At 44.0% G+C, this 23503-nt stretch overlaps 1 protein-coding gene across 1 annotated transcript in view; it reads left to right on the forward strand.

The window, feature by feature from the left end:
• The window catches only part of LOC126176509 (glutamate receptor ionotropic, kainate glr-3-like), a 131280-nt gene that overhangs the window by 18141 nt on the left and 89636 nt on the right, over positions 1-23503 (forward strand). Inside the window, exons 2-4 of the mRNA XM_049923665.1 lie at positions 2394-2648; positions 13679-13764; positions 21455-21628. Of these exons, the coding sequence (XP_049779622.1) occupies positions 2394-2648; positions 13679-13764; positions 21455-21628 (515 nt within the window). The remainder of the gene's footprint in view (positions 1-2393; positions 2649-13678; positions 13765-21454; positions 21629-23503) is intronic.

Below are 23503 nucleotides of genomic sequence, written 5' to 3' on the forward strand. Positions count from 1 at the left end.
ATATTACATCGTTTTAATTACTCAAAAATGACCCTAACTATTGTAAATTATGTCCTTTCCTTAGCTTTGTCGCACATCGTACAATTTACTTTTGTACACGATCTTCAATCTACAGCAGTTTCACTCTTTGCCTTTTGATGAAATATTTTAACTAAGAGTTGAGGGAGGAAGGTAATTAAAATACTGAACACATGACTTATAATTCACTCTGGATACCAACACGTAAATACAAGCATCAAAATAAGTTTTGCATCACCCCGGTTCCCAGAACACCTGAAGACAGGCGTTGACTGTGGCTATTGCATCACAGACACAGTCCCTTTGACTGCTCAGAGATGTCACTAAACCTGCCCAAAGATGTAAATAACTATACATGAGCAGCGCCTATTAGGCGGAGGAGTTCCGACAGCCGATCAGTTCCAGTCATTCAACCAGGAAGGAGATACATGGCTCATTTTGTCTGTAGTTCAACCATGCCTAGACGGGAAATACTGCGGTTCGGTCGCGTCCGAATTGTTACTTTGTGCCAGGAAGGGCTCTCAACAAGTGAAAGGGAAGTGTCCAGGCGTCTCGGAGTGAGCCAAAGCGATGTTGTTCGGACATGGAGAAGATACAGAGAGACAGGAACTGTCGATGACATGCCTCTCTCAGGCCGCCCAAGGGCTACTACTGCAATGGATGACCGCTACCTGCGGATTATGGCTCGGAAGAACCCTGGCAGCAACGCCACAGTGTTGAATAATGCTTTCCGTGCAGCCACAGGACATTGTGTTACGACTCAAACTGTGCGCAGTAGGCTGCATGATGCGCAACTTCACTCCCGATGTCCATGGCGAGGTCAATCTTTGCAACCACGACACCATGCAGCGTGGTACAGATGGCCCAACAACATGCCGAATGGATCGCTCAGGATTGGCATCACATTCTCTTCACCGATGAGTGTCGCATATGCCTTCAACAAGACGCCGGAGACGTGTTTGGAAGCAACCCGGTCAGGCTGAACGCCTTAGACACACTGTACAGTGAGTGCAGAAAGGTGGAGTTTCCCTGCTGATTTGGGTGGCATTATGTTGGGCTGACGTACTCCGTTGGTGGTCACGGAAGGCGCCGCAACGACTTTACGATACGTGAAAGCCATCCTCAGACCGATAGTGCAAACATATCGGCAGAATATTGGCGAGGCATCGTGCACATCTTGTGAATGACTTCCTACAGGATAACGACATCGCTCGACTAGAGTGGCCAACATGTTCTCCATACATGAACCCTATCGAATATGCCTGGGATGGATTGAAAAGGGGTGTTTATGGACGACATGACCCACCAACCACTCTGAGGGATCTACGCCGAATCGCCGTTGAGGAGTGGGACAATCTGGACGAACAGAGCTTTGATGAATTAGTGGATAGTATACCACGACAAATACAGGCATGCGTCAGTGCAAGGGGACGTACTGCTGGGTATTAGAGGTACCGGTGTGTACAGCAATCCGGACCACGACCTCTGAAGGTCTCGCTGTATGGCGGTACAACATGCAATGTGCGGTTTTCATGAACAATAAAAAGAGCGAAAATGATGTTTATGTCGATCTCTGTTCGAATTTTCTGTACAGGAACCGGATCTGTCGGAACCGAGGTGATGCAAAACTTTTTTTGATGTGTGTATTATTGAACACAATGAAAACTTTACATCACAGTTTACCCTTTGCTTTCCTAGTAAACTATTTTTAACTAACAGTAGGGAAAGGGGGGGAAGGCAATTTGAATACTGAACACATGACTGATAATTCACTCTGGATACCAACACATAGATATTATTAAACACCTGAAATCTTCGCATTTCCTTCTTCGTGGCAATTCGCAGACACTCTCTCCATGATGCTCCTGTAGCATTTTCGATGTGAAGTGTTTGATCTCTTACAGTACAGCGCTGACTTGGTTCCCTCTGAGTTTCAGCTATGCGCACAATAACTGCTGGCAATAAAGACAATATTTTAGTTCAGATAACGAGCTGTAGACAAGTGTAGAGAATTGGCGGAAAGCACAGGCGGCTGCCGTTTGTGACGAAAGTATTGGAAAGTTGGCACAACGCTACAACGATTGTCTAAATCGGAACGGCGACTCGACTATGTAGAGAAGTAGCTGGAAAATGTAGCTAGTTGTTGCAAATAAAACTTTTTTGATTTTCAGAGTGGTTTCCATTTCGCGGCGGACCGAACGTTACTTTCCTATTAGCCTTCGTACAGCCTTTGGTAGCAGAAGAATACATATCACTCATGTGTTCAGGCATTCAAAATGCTTATAGTGGCAGTCATACCACATAAACCGTCAAATGTAACAAACTGTCAAATGTGTAAAAAACTGACGTTTCTGGTAATATGTACACCTTTCAAGGTTACAGGTGTGAGATGGGTCGTCTTCGCGGGAGCAGAGACTGCGGCCGACTATTCTTTGGAGAGTGCCCCTTCAGACAGCGATATGTTCCTAGTCCAGGCCACCGCTGGCACTACTGTGGATGTCTGGCGGTCTCGGGGAAACTGGAGCAGGGCGCTTTTTGGGCAGTGGTCCAGTGGAAAGTGGTACGCCCACCACTCTCCATCCATGGCCTACGACCTAGCAGGCATGCGCCTCGTCCTCGCCGTCCTCGCGGTTAGTAGCCTCGCATTAGTCAGTATGCTGATTGGTGAAGAACTTCATACTTTCACATGTACTGTCAGATTAAAAGCATGTGGACACCTATAACTGGACATTGATATGGAGTGTGTCCACCCTTCACCTATATGACGGCATGCATTCTACTCGGAACACTTTCAGTGCCTTATCTGAATCCCTGTGATGGAATGGCAGCCCATCCCCCCTCAAGAGCCGAAACCAGAGAGGGTAGTGATGCTGGACGCTGGGGTCTGGAGGGAATTCACCGTTCTACCTCACCCCAAATGTGTTCCATTGGATTCAGGTTAGGACTCTGGAGAAGCCAGTCCATTTCAGGAATGTTATCATCCACACACCGGTGTCTCATAGATGCTGCTCTACGACAGGGTGAATCGTCATTTTGATACAATCATCTCCGAGCTGGTTCTCTACTGGACGCAGTATAAAACGCTGTAAAATATGTTCATATCCTTCCGCAACAAGTGTTTTCTGTAGTTCAATAAGGGGATCACAACCCAACCACGAGAAACACACGCAAACCATAACATCACCTCCTCTGCGCTTCACTAAAGGCGCTACAAATGATGGTATATGCCACGTCTTGTAGGCGAGCCAAGTCGGGCGGGTTGCGTCAACAACTCGCTAGGCGCTCAGCGGGCAGGGCGTCACTATGTTTTGGCATTTTTTCAAACTGTTGCATCCTTGAGCCCCCGGTTCGCGATGTACGCTCCCCGGTTACAGAGGTCGAGGATCACACTTTGTTAATAATTATAGTACAAAGTAATATCTGCAGATACAGTTACATTTTCAGCTAGTGCATCAAGTCCCTTCATCCAAACATGAATTTTTTTCATCATTACTAACTTTTATACAGGAAAGTGTATACAAAGTAAATGGCATGTTACTACAAACATAGCTAGGGCGATGTACGGAACCGTTCCGCTGTGAGCTCTATCTGCAACAGCATTGAAGCACTATGCCTCGTCGACGCTGCCACCGCATGCCTGTCTACAAACATATTATTAGCCTCGAGAATAAACTTGGAGGAAGTAGAACAGCCCAAGCAGTTATATTAAATGGACCTATATTCTTCCGTGGCTGCAGGGCTAATTTTACTCTGGATGTCGCTACTGGAAATTCTGGTAGTGGTTGCTTTGCCCTAGCCATCGTTCGTTGTGAAAACGCCTCCCTTCCTGGACTTGAATCTTTCGCCGATCGAGATGTCATCGCCTACATGTGGCATTGTGGTATTGACCCGAAGAAGCAAAGTAGATGTGGCATTGTGGTATTGACCCGAAGAAGCAAAGTAGACCTAGCTATGTTTATAGTAACATGCCATTTACTTTGTATACACGTTCCTGTAGAAAAGTTAGTAATGATGAAAAAATTCATGTATGAATGAAGGCTAGCGGGCAGTGCGACACTATGTTTTGGAATTTCCGAGGGCTGTTTTCCTTTCAATTGTAACTATTCACGGTCTCTGGACGTGCAGTCATGTACAAAATTTTGTGATGGTAAATATCGTTCTCCAGGGATCCGCCAAAGCCAAACCATTCCTTCTGATTGGCACAGGGTATAGCGTGATTCTTCGCTCCGTATCACTCTTGTCCAGTCATCCATTGCTCAGTGGCGACGCAAGCGCCTCTTAGCACTGACTACACAAATGCATGGCTTATGAGGAGCTGCTCGATCATTGCACCCCATTATTTTCAATTCCTTAAATAAAATAATTTTGCTAATTGGCCTACTGGTAGCAATTTGGAATTCACGAGTGATCCCTCCCTCCGATTTCATGCGATATTTTACAACCACCCTCTCTGATCCTCGGCGGTTTCCGTCCTTCATGACGTGAGATGTGCCTAGTCTTGGCTCAGCTATGGTTGTTCCTTCGCGCTTCCGCTTCATAATGACACCACCAACAGTCGACATAGGCTGATTTAGAAAGGCTTAAACATACTGACAGATTTGTTACTCAGGTGACTAGCCGACGTTCGAAGTCACTGAGTTCTCCCGAGCGACTCATTCTGCTCGTCCAGCTTTTTACTGACAACAGAGCACTCTCTGTTTCCTTTTATACTGGCTGGTGCGCCTCTCGTGACATGGGGTGATTAATTAGGCGTCACGTAGGGGTGTCCGGATACGTTTGAGCAGAAAGTGTAGGTCATTTGCTTAGCGGTATCACCTTTCAACAAACCCTGGCCTAGACAATTTGTCCATCACACGAAATGAAGAAAATGCTGATAGTTTACTACAAATGTCGTAAGTAATGTAACTAATTTGTTGCATCTGTGGTTCCTAAACATATCAAAATTTTAATACTGTGTTAACACAAAAATAAAGATAATCTTGTCCTTTTCATTCTTATTTGTAATGTATGCATTTGCTATTTAGACATGAAATTAATTTTTAAACGAACATTTAAAGGCAATGTAAGTTCAGTTCAGAATTCAGGTCAAAAAGAGAGAAACAATCTTGAAGAAAATGTCCAAAAGTAACATGATCATTGTTTTGTATTTCTGATACATATTTTGCGTTGCTGTTTGCTACTTTCAGTAGTCCTGCAGTGTCCATCCCCCACCCCCCACCCCGTCCTCTTTTTCAGGTATTTGACCACCACTTTCAAAAAAGTTTACTTTTATTTGAAGTACTCTTTTCACTAAGGCCATGTACATCCGCTTTCTTTCTTCTGACCGCTGTTTCTTCATCCCCTTCAAGATTCTTTTAGCACATGCGTTACTGGTAAGAACTGAATATAAGTATGATGTAAGCCGAAGCAAGTTGGAACGAGAGATATCAATTGCAGTATACTGTTTAATGAAATCTACCCAGGTGTGGTCTTCTGCTTTACTTTTATCAAATCCAGCATATGCATTCAGGAAATCACAGAGTTCATTGGACAGCTGATCGCCACCCATGTTGACATTAAATTTGTTGGCAACGTTTTAAACATTGTGCCATTGCACACGAAAATATTCTTCTCAAATTGAAAAACTTGTGAGCAAATTGAACACATTGTTCATGGAAAAGTCATAGTTTTGTGATAATTAATCAGTGTAACATGACAAGAAAGATTCTCTATCTTTTTCAAATAGCAACCTCTATGATTTGGTATTTTTTCGAGGAGTTCATGAAGTTTATTTCCTAACAATTTATCTTGTTAATCGCTCTCTAGCTTGCTCCTCAGGTTCCTTATTATTCCGTCCAACTCGACAAAAATAACCGAGTTGTTTTCCAGGTTTTGAACAGCAGGTTCAAACAGGGGGAAAATATGTTGCAGAAAACGTAGAAAGCATTCAAGAAGTGATTGTTGAGTTTCTTGAGAATCGTGCTCCCCATTTAACGTCATAAAACACCAAATCAATCTTGAAAAATCTTTGTCACCATTTCAAATAAAATATGACTTAAAGGCAGGCTATAAGTATACAGTTCTGTCAATTGCAGTAAGTAGCAGGAGCCACCTTGTATGGACATGTTGTAACATGTAATGTTACACGTATTTAAGTGAGCTAATCAGCCCTCTTGGTTTGGTATTGAGGAGAGGTAAATTTGCTTGCTCAGCTGGGTGTGAGTCAGCGGGGAAAGAGGATGCGCGACCACTTCAGAAGAGCTCAGGCACCGAGGCAGTCAGTGTATGGCTGGACATGGAGTGCAAAAGATGCACCGTAAATGGCGAAATTTAAGGCAGTCTGAAATATGGGTTCTTACAGCTTTTATTAATTCAATTTTTTTCCCTTTATTGGGTTTCGATTCCCCCTAAAGGGGGCGGGCTGGCAGCAGCTTATTACGCCGCTCTTCAGCCTACAGAATTTGTTTTAAAAAGATGAAGATAATAAAAAAATAATAACAGTTGGCGATAAAATCGGTGACTTAAAGGTAAACATGGCAGAAAATTCTGGAGCGTAAAACATAAAACACAGGGTCGATGAAGCTAATAAAACACACAGGAAGCAGAAAAACAATAGACAGACAATTAAAAAACACGGCGACAGTCTGGGTTCTGTTCGCAAGAGATATAAAAAGCACATCCAGTGACAGCATGATTTCTGTTCGCAACACTGTGGAAGGACGCACAACACCGAACACTCACTTAAACACTGCGCTAAAAGTTGGCACAAATACGACATACCACACCCGAGAGCAGGTGGGGGGAAACCGGTCAGATGACGGGAAAAAGGGGGGGGGGGAAGGAGAGGAAAAGTGAAGGGGGAGGGGGGAAAGGAGCCAATGGAAGAGGAGGATCCATAAGAGGGGTGGTGGATTAATTCAACAGTAATTTACAGTTTCATAATAAAGCAAATCTGGATACATTTGCGAGCTCAGAAAAATGAGGTGCATCCAGTAAGGCAATAATATTTTCAATATCTTTAAGGGGAGCCGGAGGTGGTCAAATCCAAAAAAATACAATTTTTTTTGCTACAGAAAATTAATTGGAACATTCCTCTTTAATTTAAACTTTGAATTATTGTTCTACTCGCCCTAGAAGTGGAGTTATTACCATTTTCCCCCACGCCTGCAGAGGAAATGGGCGGCCGCTGAATGCATCTAACACCCTCTCGTGACTTCCTGGCGAACTGCTTGGGATTTTATCGGCCTGTTACGCATACAGCGCCTTATGTTACACATACAGCGAGTGTGCAAGGGTTGGCTACATTGTTTTCTGTGACAAATGAAGCGCTAAGAGGCTCAAACAAACTTTGGGTTCAAGTAAGCTCAGTGATGGAAAGACAATAGGAGGGAGAGGCAGGCTTACTGATGAGGTGATTGAACGTCTACAGAGATACCATGGGTATGCTATAAGGCAAAATACTAGTAATGTTAGTGACATGCGAAAAGCAGTGTGGGCATTGTTCCTTCATACTGCCTCTTCCAATGAATACCCTCAACAAAGCCTGTGCCCAAAAGATTCCTGGTGCAAATATAATGCAAAAAAGGACTTTGATCACAAACATGGTTTGCCAGCAGCTGTGATAAATGCAATAAAACCAATTTTTCATGACTTAGCACAGCCATAATTGTTACACAAATATCTACACGGAAAGACGCAGAATCCTAATGAGAGCGTAAACAATTTGATTTGGAAAGTGATTCCTAAAAGGGTGTTTGTAAGCATAAAAACACTGCACTTTGGCATTTATGATGCAATAGCAACCTACAACCAAGGGAACAGTGTGAAGTGTGAAGTTCTGGACGCATTAGGATTTACAGCTGGGGTGAACACTGTACGAGCACTAAGAAATATTGACAGAGAAAGGATAAGAGGAGCAGAAAGAAGAGAAAGGCATATGAAGTATGATGGAACAACAGGCCAGAAAAGAAGACAGAAGAGGAAGCTTTTGGAGGATGAAGAGGAAGACCCTGATAATCCATCCTATAGTGCAGGAATGTATTGAGAAACTTTGATAGCCATTTACCGTAAATTAGAATTTTTCGAATGTAAGGAACATTTGCTCAAAATCCACTCAAGCTAGAGAGATGAAAATTTTATACAGCACTCCTAGAGGTCAAACTTACATTGTAACATAGCCATTTGGCAATATGTTCAGTAGTTTCATTTCAGTTTAATTATAAAGCAATTATTTGTAAAAAAATTTGGGTTATTAAAAGAAAAAATAATTGGAAGGAAACTAGAAAAGATACTCCAAAATCCCTCTGTCATAACTGCAATAATAAACCACTCTATATGTAAAAAAAAATTCAAATTTTTCTATTTGGTAGTTTATTCATAAATGTTCCTCAAACTTAGTGATTTTAACATAGGCAGCATAGGCACCTCCGGCTCCCCTTAAAACAACAGAAGTTAATAATTTACGTTTGTATCCGTGGTCATCTTCCGCAGCAGCTGTTAACATCTGTTACTATAGATTATCTGTCTTTAGCTGGCTGCCATCTAATTATAAAGAATTACACCAAAGGCGTTTCACTTTTATTTACAGAGCATCGTCTACAGTTATTCTGATAGCACCAGTCACCTTTTACTCTCCAGTGCCACCCTTTTCATTTTAAGGTAATGCTCAGTTATTTGTTGTATGATCCGCTCGTATGGCTTATCAACGCTCTGCCGAGATCGGGTGAATCAGTCCCAGATGAAATCTGTACGGTGCATTCACGACTGTTGGTCTGGTACATTGCTCAACCTGAGTGCGGTTTTCAGGTGACTGCCTAAGTTTGTTTACGGAAATGCTGCGCTATTCCAACACCACTGCCTCAGAAAATGCAGTACACGAAAATCTACATTACAATGACACGTAGAACAGATGAACCACACGGCTTTCCTTCTTTACGTTAACTGACTGCTGTGGTGAAAGGAAGGGCATCCACGCACTATGTTAAAATAAAAATCAATTTGCCGAATCACGAAAACAGCAGATCCCATATGACGGGATAAATGGTGGGCAAGAGGGGGTGAATTATGCAAATGTAAGTTTTCGCTCTCTGGCACTACAACACGAACAAACTGCGGGTTGATGTGCTCAGGAACCTGAGAAAATTTTATTGCAGAGAATGAATTACACCTCCTGACAAATAGAAGTGGAGTACCTGGAAGGTAGCGAAATGAAACTTTTGAGAGGTGATGATGTTTTTTGTGTGTCCATCTTTGGCAGAAGATGTAGGTTGGGGCTGGCCGCAGTGGCCATGCGGTTCTAGGCGCTCGGTCCGGAACCGCGCGACTGCTACGGTCGCAGGTTTGAATCCTGCCTCAGGCATGGATGTGTGTGATGTCCTTAGGTTAGTTAGGTTTAAGTAGTACTAAGTTGTAGGGGACTGATGACCACAGATGTTAAGTCCCATAGTGCTCAGAGCAATTTTTTTGTAGGTTGGGAAGTCGGCTGGTCAGTTTGAAGTAAACAGCAGTACACCATCTGGCGAAATTTTGAACATTTTATTAAGCTCAGGTTTCGATGTTACATTGCATCGTCATCAGGCCCCTGTATAAACAACAATACAGTCAACACAATAATCAACAATAATGAAGAGGACAATGATCGGATGAACGGACAATAGTTTTGGTCAAGTAAATATTGCCAACAGGTCATATGATAAGTATATGAGAATCAATTAATAGGGAATATAACAGAAAATAATTGCCAAAACTGAATTAAGCAAGGTGCATCATCAACGTGGATGTAATAATCAGTAACTGGAATACATAAAAAATACACTTGCGTCCAAAATTAAAGCAAAAAACGAGAATTTTGCAAGGTTGCATTTATTTTGCCACAAAACAGTATAAACAGATGATAGTAAAATAGACACAATGTAAAGAAACTGCAACAACGGTATAACTGTAGACAAAAATGTTTATTTGCAACCAAACGGATTTGCACACACATTCTGACAACTGGCAAACGTGCTCAGTATGGTGTGTGTTCATCTCTGGCACCAGTACAGGCCTGATAACGACGGAACATATCTGTGAATGATTTTATCAATCTCATGTTGAGGCAATAACGTCCATTCTTTCTGTAGAGCTGCTCACAAGTCTTAGAGAATGGTTGGTGGATGCTGATGTGTGCAACCCGTCTCCCTAGTTCATCCCAGACATGCTCTATGAGCTTCGAATCGGGAGAGCGAGTAGGCCACGCCATGCAATGTCTTCCGTTTCTAAAAGAACATCAACCATCCAAGATCTCTTCACGGTAGCTGACAGTAGCTAAACCTCTGCTGATTCACCCTTACTATAGCATGAAGAGATATTCGAGTGGACAACATAATCACCGCCCACACCGTTAGGCATCCATCTCGATATCGGTCTCTTTACAATTCTTGGAATGCGTACAACAGACACGGTTGCACGCGCACAACAGATTCGCCGTAGCGAAAATAGCACTGCACCGCGAACGCACAATGTTGCTTCAGCTGGTGCGACATGATTGCTGACCTGTATCTGGAATGAAACTTGACACTCCGCATTACTAACAGACGATGCCACCGTCTCTGTATCTTGTTTTTGCGCGTGTTATCCAAATCTAATATCGTCAAAACATTGTGAAACACCCTGTAGTTTAGACAACGCTAGTAGAAACTGCTCTGTAACACTTCCTTGAAGTACGCCCCACACCATATCCAGTTTTAACGGTATAAACGACTTCCTGGGTTCAGTCTGTTAAAAAGTTCAGACCAATATCATAAAACTTCCTGGCAGATTAAAACTGTGTGCCCGACCGAGACTCGAACTCGGGACCTTTGCCTTTCGCGGGCAAGTGCTCTACCAACTGAGCTACCGAAGCACGACTCACGCCCGGTACTCACAGCTTTACTTCTGCCAGTACCTCGTCTCCTACGATCCAAACTTTACAGAAGCTCTCCTGCGAACCTTGCAGAACTAGCACTCCTGAAAGAAAGGATACTGCGGAGACATGGCTTAGCCACAGCGTGGGGGATGTTTCCAGAATGAGATTTCCACTTTGCAGCGGAGAATATCATAAATATTGCAGGCTCCTGTGGCAGAGAGGTTCTAGGCGCTTCAGCCTGGAACTGCACAGCTGCTACAGTCGCTGGTTCGAATCCTGCCTCGGGCATGGGTGTGTGTGACGTCCTTAGGTTAGTTAGGTTTAAGTAGTTCTAAGTCTAGGGGACTGATGACCTCAGCTGCTAAGTCCCATAGTGCTTAGAGCCATTTAAAAATCATAAATATTCCGATATGCCGCAGATATGTGTTTTGCGTACTAGGTAACAGTGCGGAACTGTTTCGAAGGATTTCCGTAAGAAACATGGTATCAGTCTATCTCCATTACCCATTTTCTCGATTTTTTGTGCGAAATGAGCGTACAGATTCCAGAACGAATCTTTCCTTCTACAGTTAAGTGTGCGCTAGTTTTAAAACCTCCTCTCCTCAATATCCTTTCTCCCAAGAGAGCTCGTCTTGTGAAGTATGGAAGACAAATTTTGCGAAATTTGGAAAGTAGTGTAGGCGCCCCGGTGGTCCCGGTCGCCTACGGTGGACTGGAGGCCGAGTGGTGACCTCTCCAGTTGACAGGATGCTAGGAAATGACTGTGGACGCGTCAGAAACACCAAGGAAACATTATTAATTCATGACACCTTTATTCCTGGTATGTACAATGTGGCATACGTAACACAGGCTGGTCGAGCTTGGTGATATCAACGACCTTCCCCGAGTCCTCGCTGACTCAGAACGATGACACCAGCTCCGGGCCGCACCAGTCTTGCTAGCGCAGCACTGCGTGCTGTGACGTAGCGATGGAATGCCCTTACTTCGGCCGCGTGTGGCTGTCAGCGCCCAGCTGGCCAGCCAGCTCGGCGGCAGACAGTAGGCCGCTGCGCACAGGAGGCCCCGGGTTGGAGTCCCGGCGCTGTCGGCACGAGAAGCGTTCTCCCTGCTCCTCCTGGTGGCTCGTCCGTGGTGGACGGGCGGAACGAGCTGCAGTCCCCCAGCATTGTCGGCTCACCCGGTTGTGACTACAGATGCACAGGGCCTAGGCCCCGCACAATCTCGACGACGGCTCACTGATGTGGTCAGCATTGGCAGCGAGCGAGTCTGCCGCGATGTCTGCTAACCCTGGGTTTATGATTGACAGCAGCAGCAGAGAGGAGCAGAGCTGGTACTGTCCCCTGCCGGCCGCGGTGGTCTAGCGGTTCTGGCGCTGCAGTCCGGAACCGCGGGACTGCTACGGTCGCAGGTTCGAATCCTGCCTCGGGCATGGGTGTGTGTTTGATGTCCTTAAGTTAGTTAGTTTTAAGTAGTTCTAAGTTCTAGGGGACTTATGACCTAAGATGTTGAGTCCCATAGTGCTCAGAGCCGTTTTTTTTTTTGGTACTGTCCCCTCACGTCTGCTGCTGGATGGGCCGCCCTTACTGCAACACCTCCTTAATAAAGATTAACATGTCGATCACCGAGCTGAGCTCTATGCAGTAACCCAGTACACGTCTAACTGCAAGTCTAACTGCGAGTGCCTTGTTGCTGTCAGAGCTGGCGTATTTAAAGGAAGCACGTCCTGACGTCATGCTCGTTTGTAATGAACGCATTCGTTCCACTTATACTGCTGATTCATCTGTCGTACTCGCCCCTTAGGTGTTCTTGTGACAGAGGTACGTGCTGTTACGGCAGACTTACACGAAGGTATGAAATGCAGTACAGCTGACGCTATACCTCTGTCTTACACTCTATGAAAGTTTCCGTCTAACACAAACCCGCGTGCTAAGCAATTCTCTCTCGCCTGTTGTGTGTAACCAGTCCATTGCCCCTGCATGATGACACATTCCGATACATGCGCAATCCTCTTACCCCTTGGCTAACCTACTGCCTCTGGCTCTCAGCATAGGCAACGAAACTTTGACAATATTCCACGTTTCCAACTCTTTACTATTCTGCGACACTACAGTAGGAAAGGATTATTGGTAAAAGTGAAATGGTTAGTCGTGCTTCGATAGCTTGCTAGTTAAGGCCGTTACCAGTTTCATGATTCAAGATCAGACTGTGATATAATTTTCATCTACCAGCATCATACAGCATCACATATCTGTTGGCGTCCGTTTGATAGGTCTGCAATTCTGCGCGTCTGTCCTGTGAGCCTTGTTCTATCTTGGACCTATTTGCACCTTATCCAATCAAGTGGATTTTGCATAAGTTATGGACGGCCAGTCATATAAGCGTGTGTAATATGGTACTTTCAACATCTCAGTTGCTTTTATACTTGTCTCATGTCATCTGACCTGAGCTGTCGCCTCATATAATATTTTACATAACTAGCAAGAGAAAACGATTACTAGTTAAGCACATCTTGTGTGTCATGTGAAATTATCAGTAGCTAATCCATCGGTGTGCTTTCACAGAACTGTAACTCGCCTCACTATCTCGACAATGAAAGGACTGCAGTGTTGGTTATACGAGCAGATGAAGTACAGTTTGGTGCAAACTCTTCATAAAATTTTTAGGCGTTATAAGGGCTATTTTCTGTTCTCGATTTCAAACAGTGAATAGATGTAGCATTACCTTATTATGTGTCACCTGCACATTTAGTTCACCAGTAAGATATATACTGAAGCAGAATTTAAAACTATGTTGCAGATTCCTGCGAATACTACGGAATATATCATCGAACACCCACCAGGGTACGACTTCTGGAAAGTACTGGCAGACATCTCGAATATTACGTAAGTACATTGTATGTATGTAGATTATCCGTGGCTCTCACGAACCATGGAGTTTGCCATGGTGGGTTGGCTTGCGTGTCTCAGCGATATAGACAGCCATACCAAAAGTGCAGCCACATTGTAGGGGTATCTGTGGGGAGGTCATCCTTGTATGGCTCCTGAAGAAGTTCAGCAGCCTTATCGGTAACTGCAGTCTGGATGATTTATATGACATTGTAACAATAGCTAGCAAGCCAGTGACGACTGGCTTCTGCCAAAACAAATTCAAGAATCATGAAATAAGGTTGTATACGTGAAAGAGACCTGGACAGACAGGAAGATTTGAGGTAAATCACATAAGTAAAAAATCAGTGAAGCTGGAGACAATTATCGAGAATCTCAATACCGACCCGTGTGCTCTAACAAAATGGGCGCAGGATACAAGGTTAAAGCTCAACCCATGCAAAATCCAAACACTGGTTGTTCATTCTAGGGTTATTAATCCGAATTATCGGGAATCCCTAACGTCTTTAAACCTAAGTGGGGCAAATGCCAATTTCTCTCCTTGAGCAAAGAGTTCAGGAGTCATAATAGACGAAAATCTGATTTGCTCTGAGCGTTTAGCAGCAATGTGCGAGAAGGCATCAGCATCCGTCCATGCCCTAGAAAAATATAAGAAGCTCTTTCCTCTTTAGCCGAAAAAGAAACTTGTATAAACACTCATACTTACAGTTATTGATTACTGCCTTATTATCCTGCAAGGCCTTTCACTGGAACGAGTTATGAATGCCTGTATTCGTTACATCTGCGTTATTCGACTTCTTGATCATATTTCACCATCATATGCATTGATATCCTGATTGCATGCAGACAAAAGCAGAGATTTTCATATTCTCCTCTCTACCTACCCTCTTCATACCCTCTTTCTATTGTCTTACCAAATTACACTGTCCCCCCCATATCTCTCCTCAACATTAATGCTCTTGTCCCCAAAATATAACAGCAACATCTGTTCCCATCAGACAAAAATCCTTTCTGTACCACTCCATCGTTCAACCACTTTCTCGAAGTCCTTCTCAGTTACAGGAGCCTGACTCCCGAGAAATCTCGCGGATTATACAGGGTGCCCCATTCAAAACTCCCTGATTTCAAAGACCCAGGAAAAAAAAACGGTAGACGCGACAATGAAAAATGCATCACATTGTAGAGCATCTCAAAGAATTTATTTATTTATTGTCAATACACCTCTACATATGAACCATTTGTAGCATAAAGAATATTTACTCTACATTCAATTTCTTGCCAAGTTCTTTGCAGCATTTTTTCTATTATTCCTGCAATCGCATTAGTGATACGATATCCCAACATAGGAATATCGTCCACTTTGGTGGCATACAAGCGGTCCCTCACGAATCCCCACATGAAGAAACCAAGCGGCGTAGTGTCGTGTGAACGTGGTGGCCAGGCAATGGGTCGTCTGCATCCGATCCAACGATTGGGAAATTTCCTATCCAGGAACTTGCGAACAGCCGATGACCAATGCGGCGGAGCTCCATCTTGTTGAAAAATGTTGGGTTGCAAGTCTTGTATTTGAGGGTACACAAACTGCTCCAACATGTCCAGATACACTGACCCATTCACTGTTGGTTCCGCAAAAAAGAACGATCCAACAATCCTGACGTGCATTAGCCCGCACCAGATGTTTAGTTTAGGACTATCACGAACGTGTTCAGTGACAACGTGCGGATTTTGCGAACCCCAAATCCGAAATTAGGCCTGTTAACCCGTCCTGATAGATGAAAGGTTGCCTTATCTGAGAATAAACATCTTTCCAGGAAGCTGTCATCCATATCAATATGCTGCAGCATATCTGCAGCAAATTGTTGTCAGCATGGTTTGTTGTTCAGCGTCAGATGTTGCAGACTTTGCACTTTGTAAGCACACATATGAAAACGCTGGTGAACTACGTGATGCAATGTTGATCGAGGTACATCAGGTTGCCTAGATGGTTGACGAATTGACTTACGTGGGCTTCTTATAAACGTTTGTCTCCTGTCCTTCGTTGTCTCTTCTGAAACTCCATAACGTGCATCGCCAGAATGTCTGAGAACATTTCCTGTTGCCAGAAACTACCTATACCATTATTTAATTTCTTTCACATCAGGTGGATTATAGTCATACACACGATGATAATTTCTTTGCACAGTAATCGGCGATTTTGTTTCTGCAAATCACACTACTGCTTGCACGTCCTACTGTGGAGTCACCATTTTCATTTCATGTGACCATGCTGCACTCTGGCGACGACACTTGGCTCTTCTGACAGGGGAATATAAATTCTTTGAGAATCTCTACAATGTGGTGCATTTTTCATTGTCGTATCTACTGTTGTTTTTCTCTCCTGGGTCCTTGAAATCAGAGAGGTTTGAGTGGGACACCCTGTATTAGGGAAGTGAATGACATCACCTTCAGAAGACAGTTAACGACGTATTTACAAGAGCAACAATAATTATTACCACTGTCCCTGTACGTACTCGTTACCATTGTACATCCTTCTTTCCAACCAGATCTTCCTCATTCCTAGCTGGTCTAGTCTTTAAAATTCCTTTCCCCAGAATTCGCTATAAAAAAGTCTGTTTTATACATCTGTAAATCCTTTTTGTATCTGCCACTATCATTATTATTATTATTTTGTTTATTAATACTATTACTATTACTATTATTATACTCATTAGTGACAACAACAGCAGCAGTAGTAGAAATACTGCCTCTATTTAGTTTGTTAGTTCATAGTCAGTATGTTACTCACATTTTCACTATAAACACTTAAACCTTTTGAATACGGCTTGTCATTGTAAAATTGTTATTTCTAAGGTAACTGTGATGCAAAAACGATACTGTATGGGTGAAACCCAGGTCCAATATGAGAGATGTCATGATGTCCCTAATCAAATCAGGTTAAATATATAAATAAAATAAAAAATAAAAATAAGTAACAGTAAGAAGAAGATATCGAAACAAGATTTTAAACTGCAAAACGTTGTCAACGGAGTGTTTGGTGATAGTTTAAGGAGAGCGGTAGGTATTTGTGTGAGATCGTCCGTACGTCTTGGTCTACTTCTCGTCTCAGTCCACTGATACTTGTGCCTCGTTGATCAGTTTCTCTTTCTTTATTTCCGATTAAGTATACTGGCAGAAATTTGTGGTCTTCGTTGGGTAGTGATAGTAATGATCCCATGTTGTGATGTATTTGTCCTTGGATGGAAAAAAAACATAATCGATTTCATCTCTGTTAGTGCTGATCGAAGAGACCACGAAAGAAGTCATTTGGAAGCAGAATTTGTGGGCTTTTACATTTTGAGTAAAGTGTTTTGATTCTGCAGTTTCCCCAGTCATTTAATGTAAAAATTCCTGTGGAGGTGCTTGCAGTGGTGGTAAGCCGAATCGTGTGACAGAATCCTAGTCTTTTTTTACTGAACTTTTTCACGTTGCAGCACTGGCAGATGTCAATTTTTCCTATTACGACGGGTTTAAGTTTGTTATATTCTTCCGTCGGTTCGTATTGGAATACTTCATTTGTTAGGTTGCACTGTTTACTTGTCCTCCACCGTGCTTCTCGTGGGGTGAAATTTTCAGCGCTGGCTTGAGTTCGCAATCTTTTATTATAAGATTGTGTCGCAATTCTTGATTCTTCAATCCGTTCACTTCGTTGTTCTTCGATTTCTCTGCTTCTCAAGGTGCTCATTATCGTTCGTTGGGAACTTAAACGTGCTTCGCGCTGTTCTTTTTGTTTTCGCCGTTTTGCTTCAGAAATGGCAAGATCTCAACTTTTACATTTGGGCATTGTCTAAAATATAAATAAAATTAACTTTTTATTAACAAATACTCCAAGTACACTTTACACACTTTTCAGACTTCATTTTAGATTTGTATTTAGTCACTGATTTACTTTGACTACTCACACTTCACCATTTGTTTTTATTCACTCACTGCATTACTTCTTCGGTTGCTACCTTCGCTACTGATTAGAAACTGACGTTAGAACCCACGACAGGTCTTTATCAGTAAGTAGCCCAATTCCAGAACGTACCAAAAAGGCTTCGAATGATCCATAATGTTCCAGAACATTCCACAACATCAGAGAGAGTTCTGGAATGTTCCACAATTATCTGAGATGCTCCAGACTATTTACGAACATTCCAGAACATTCCGGATCTTTGTGGAACATTTCGGAACATTCTGAAATGTTGTGGAATGCTTTCGAATGTTCTGGAATGTTCTCAAATACTATCGAATGTTCTGGAATGTTCTAGAAATTTCTAGAGGATGAAGGATCCCAGGCCTTATATGTTCAAAATCACGCCCTTCAGGTAAAAGAAGGAAACCTTCTTCATGGGGGGATAGAGGGCTACTGAGCTACATAACTCCCTTGAACGTACAGGGACTCTTTTATGAGTTTTAGCGGGACGTACACTGTACACTTAGGCTTGTAGTATGTATTGGATGTTGATTACAGGGTGCGAGCTAGTTCCATTGTGCAGAGAGTACGATTTTATCTGACAGGGAGAGCTCCCCAGTAGTCCGATCGAGTTTTCGTAACCATCATCTACACAGTGATCTAGACGAAGATCCCAGCCGTCAAACCCTGCAGTCATTCACCCTGCTGGGCCCTTGTCTGTGAGTTATTGACGAAAAAAGAATTTGTGAATTTTGCAAAACGCTTAGTAGTGTTTAAAAGCAGTGACATGTTGACCCTTCCTTTTTTTGTAAATTTTTGTCGAAGTTTCTTGATCTTTAACTTTATTCAGTTAATAGGTTTAAATGTAAATTTTTACTTCTGTTCCCTTATGACATCCTATTAATCGTCATATCTACTTCTTCATTTGCTGTCATTTTTATTTATATCATCTTCTTCCTAGTGAAATCTTTGTTCATGACTTTAATTAAGGTTATTATTAATTTCGATTTAATTTGTACAGTTTTATCACCGAGTTTTTCGTCCATGTTATTGCATTCATAATTTCATTTCCTCATTTTGCATGAATTTTGATATACTTATAACCCCTTCTTTCATCTAAATCATCTGCGTTATTCTGTCCACAGTGCAACAGGATTTTAGGCTATATTTTAAGTGACTGTGCGACGATTAGAATAAGAAAACGCACGTTTTGCAACGAAAACTACATTTTTGACACCATTAAATAGTCAATATAAATATACACTCCTGGAAATTGAAATAAGAACACCGTGAATTCATTGTCCCAGGAAGGGGAAACTTTATTGACACATTCCTGGAGTCAGATACATCACATGATCACACTGACAGAACCACAGGCACATAGACACAGGCAACAGAGCATACACAATGTCGGCACTAGTACAGTGTATATCCACCTTTCGCAGCAATGCAGGCTGCTATTCTCCCATGGAGACGATCGTAGAGATGCTGGATGTAGTCCTGTGGAACGGCTTGCCATGCAATTTCCACCTGGCGCCTCAGTTGGACCAGCGTTCGTGCTGGACGTGCAGACCGCGTGAGACGACGCTTCATCCAGTCCCAAACATGCTCAATGGGGGACAGATCCGGAGATCTTGCTGGCCAGGGTAGTTGACTTACACCTTCTAGAGCACGTTGGGTGGCACGGGATACATGCGGACGTGCATTGTCCTGTTGGAACAGCAAGTTCCCTTGCCGGTCTAGGAATGGTAGAACGATGGGTTCGATGACGGTTTGGATGTACCGTGCACTATTCAGTGTCCCCTCGACGATCACCAGTGGTGTACGGCCAGTGTAGGAGATCGCTCCCCACACCATGATGCCGGGTGTTGGCCCTGTGTGCCTCGGTCGTATGCAGTCCTGATTGTGGCGCTCACCTGCACGGCGCCAAACACGCATACGACCATCATTGCAACCAAGGCAGAAGCGACTCTCATCGCTGAAGACGACACGTCTCCATTCGTCCCTCCATTCACACCTGTCGCGACACCACTGGAGGCGGGCTGCACGATGTTGGGGCGTGAGCGGAAGACGGCCTAACGGTGTGCGGGACCGTAGCCCAGCTTCATGGAGACGGTTGCGAATGGTCCTCGCCGATACCCCAGGAGCAACAGTGTCCCTAATTTGCTGGGAAGTGGCGGTGCGGTCCCCTACGGCACTGCGTAGGATCCTACGGTCTTGGCGTGCATCCGTGCGTCGCTGCGGTCCGGTCCCAGGTCGACGGGCACGTGCACCTTCCGCCGACCACTGGCGACAACATCGATGTACTGTGGAGACCTCACGCCCCACGTGTTGAGCAATTCGGCGGTACGTCCACCCGGCCTCCCGCATGCCCACTATACGCCCTCGCTCAAAGTCCGTCAACTGCACATACGGTTCACGTCCACGCTGTCGCGGCATGCTACCAGTGTTAAAGACTGCGATGCAGCTCCGTATGCCACGGCAAACTGGCTGACACTGACGGCGGCGGTGCACAAATGCTGCGCAGCTAGCGCCATTCGACGGCCAACACCGCGGTTCCTGGTGTGTCCGCTGTGCCGTGCGTGTGATCACTGCTTGTACAGCCCTCTCGCAGTGTCCGGAGCAAGTATGGTGGGTCTGACACACCGGTGTCAATGTGTTCTTTTTTCCATTTCCAGGAGTGTATTATTTCGTCTTCTGTTTTTTAATAGATAGATCGGCATTTTCAAATATGTAAACATTGTAGTAGATAAATATAATTATATTCACATTCACAAAAGTTTCCAGTGGAAAAAGAATTATATAAAAATGAGAAAAAACGAAAGAATTCATGCAATGATTGAAATGAGGTGACAAAGCAATGGAAACAAAGAATTACATTTAAAGCCGTTAACTGATGAAAACTTGTGGTGAAAGCTATTTCGATAAAGACTAAAAAATTAAAAATTTAGAGCACCTGACGTGATTTGAACCAACAGCCTTCACCAGATGGAAGTCCGACCCTGTCCATTACACCATACAACCAGTTTACGAAATTACCTTCTTTTTGAGCGTCACGTAAAATCCCGGATTTTTTTCGTCGATTACTTGAAAATGTAGACCTGACGGATTGAGTGGGGTGCAGGGTGTGCTTCCCAGGATCTTAACATACATCAAAAACTCGAAACCACCAGTGGGCACCTCTCCTTATAAGACTGCATTTTACTTTCTTCATCACATTCTCTACGTTTTAAAAACATTCGTTTCTAGTAATCTTCTTATGGGCACTGATAACCTGGACGTTGACCGCCCCTAAACCGAAATACAAGCACACGCACCAGCCCACCCAACCACCCACCCACCCACCCACCCACACAGACAGACACAGACACACACACATCCACACACAGACACCCACCCACACTCACACACACACACACACACACACACACACACACACACACACACACACACACACTCAAACCCATCCACACACACACACACACACACACCCACACACACCCACACACACACACACACACACACACACACACACACACACACACACACACACACACACACACACACAGAGAGAGAGAGAGAGAGAGAGAGAGAGAGAGAGAGAGACAGAGATAGCGATAGAGATAGAGAGAGAGAGAGAGAGAGAGAGAGAGAGAGAGAAACTGGAACTGTCTTCGGCCTGCGTCGGCACTGTCAGCACTGTGTTGCCAAGTGTCTGCCAGATTGTGTGAGGAGGATGCTGGGGCGTTGCAGGTACGAGTTGCGGGTGCCGGCTGACGGGGGCTTCGGGCGCGAGGTGGGCGGCAGGTGGGGCGGCCTGGTGGGTCTGCTGCAGACGGGCGACGCCGACCTGGCCGTCGAGCTGCTCACCTTCATGGTGGAGCGGTCGCGCGTCATGCACTACATCATGCCGCTCTACGCCGACAGGTAGCTTGTTGTACTGCAAACAGTGTATTAACAGCAACAACGTATTAGCAAAATTTTTGCCAGAATTAACCATTTACACTACGGGCCATAAAAACTGCTACACCAAGAAGAAATGCAGATGATAAACGGGTATTCATTGGACAAATATATTATACTAGAACTGACATGTGATTACATTTTCACGCAATTTGGGTGCATAGATCCTGAGAAATCAGTACCCAGAACAACCACCTCTGGCCGTAATAACGGCCTTGATACGCCTGGGCATTGAGTCAAACAGAGCTTGGATGGCGTGTACAGGTACAGCTGCTCATGCAGCTTCAACACGATACCACAGTTTATCAAAAGTAGTGACTGGCGTATTGTGACGAGCAGTTGCTCGGCCACCATTGACCAGACGTTTTCAATTGGTGACAGATCTGGAGAATGTGCTGGCCAGGGCAGCAGTCGAACATTTTCTGTATCCAGAAAGGCCCGTACTGGACCTGCAACATGCGGCCGTGCATTATCCTGCTGAAATGTAGGGTTTCGCAGGGTTCGAATGAAGGGTAGAGCCACGGGTCGTAACATATCTGAAATGTAACGTCCACTGTTCAAAGTGCCGTCAATGCGAACAAGAGGTGACCGGTAACGTCCACTGTTCAAAGTGCCGTCAATGCGAACAGGAGGTGACCGAGACGTGTAACCAATGGCACCCCATACCATCACACCGGGTGATACGCCAGTATGGCGATGACGAATACACACTTCCAATGTGCGTTCACCGCGATGTCGCCAAACACGGATGCGACCATCATGATGCTGTAAACAGAACCTGCATTCGTCCGAATAAATGACGTTTTGCCATTCCTGCACCCAGGTTCGTCGTTGAGTAGACGGTCGCGGGCGCTCCTGTCTGTGATGCAGCGTCAAGGGGAACCGCAGCCATGGTCTCCGAGATGATAGTCCATGCTGCTGCAAACGTCGTCGAACTGTTGGTGCAGATGGTTGTTGTCTTGCAAACGTCCCCATCTGTTGACTCAGGGATCGAGACGTGGCTGCACGATCCGTTACATCCATGCGGATAAGACGCCTGTCATCTCGACTGCTAGTGATACGAGGCCGTTGGAATCCAGCACGGCCTTCCGTATTACCCTCTTGAACCCACCGATTCCATATTCTGCTAACAGTCATTGGATCTCAACCAACGCGAGCAGCAATGTCGCGATACGATAATCCGCAATCGAGATAGGCTACAATTCGACCTTTATCAAAGAAATCGGTTGGATACTTCCTCATGTCAGCACGTTGTAGGTGTCGCCACCGGCGTCAACCTTGTGTGAATGCTCTGAAAAGCTAATCCTTTGCATATCACAGCATCTTGTTCCTGTCGGTTAAATTTCGCGTATGTAGCACGTCATCTTCGTGATGTAGTAATTTTAGTGGTCAGTAGTGTATATAACGCATAATACGATTAATTTATGAGGAAATACTGTAATTAAGATTGGCATTAACATGAATTCCCAGGAAGAAAATAATACACAGTTATAATATTTGCAATGAAATGCAGGTGTTTGTATGACCACGAACTTTATATTTAAATTCAAAACAGTAGCAAAACTTCAGATGAACTGCTGATTTACTTCCGTTCTTACATTAACACTATCTTGAATTCTAATTAGTTTATATTCTGTTATTATAGGTAGAGGTATACAAAAGCTATAGTATTTGTAATGAACTAGAGCTGTTTGTATGAGCATGCATTTTATATTGTGTGCTCAATAAATGTGTGAGGTCATAATCCTCTTCTCGTCAAAGGACTCAGACTTCGCATGACAACATGAAGAGGCTCTTGCATTAAGTCAGTGTTTGTGAAACATGAAATTTTTGCCAGGT

The sequence above is a fragment of the Schistocerca cancellata genome, chromosome 3 (assembly GCF_023864275.1).
Source record: "Schistocerca cancellata isolate TAMUIC-IGC-003103 chromosome 3, iqSchCanc2.1, whole genome shotgun sequence".
Taxonomy (NCBI): Eukaryota; Metazoa; Arthropoda; class Insecta; order Orthoptera; family Acrididae; genus Schistocerca; species Schistocerca cancellata.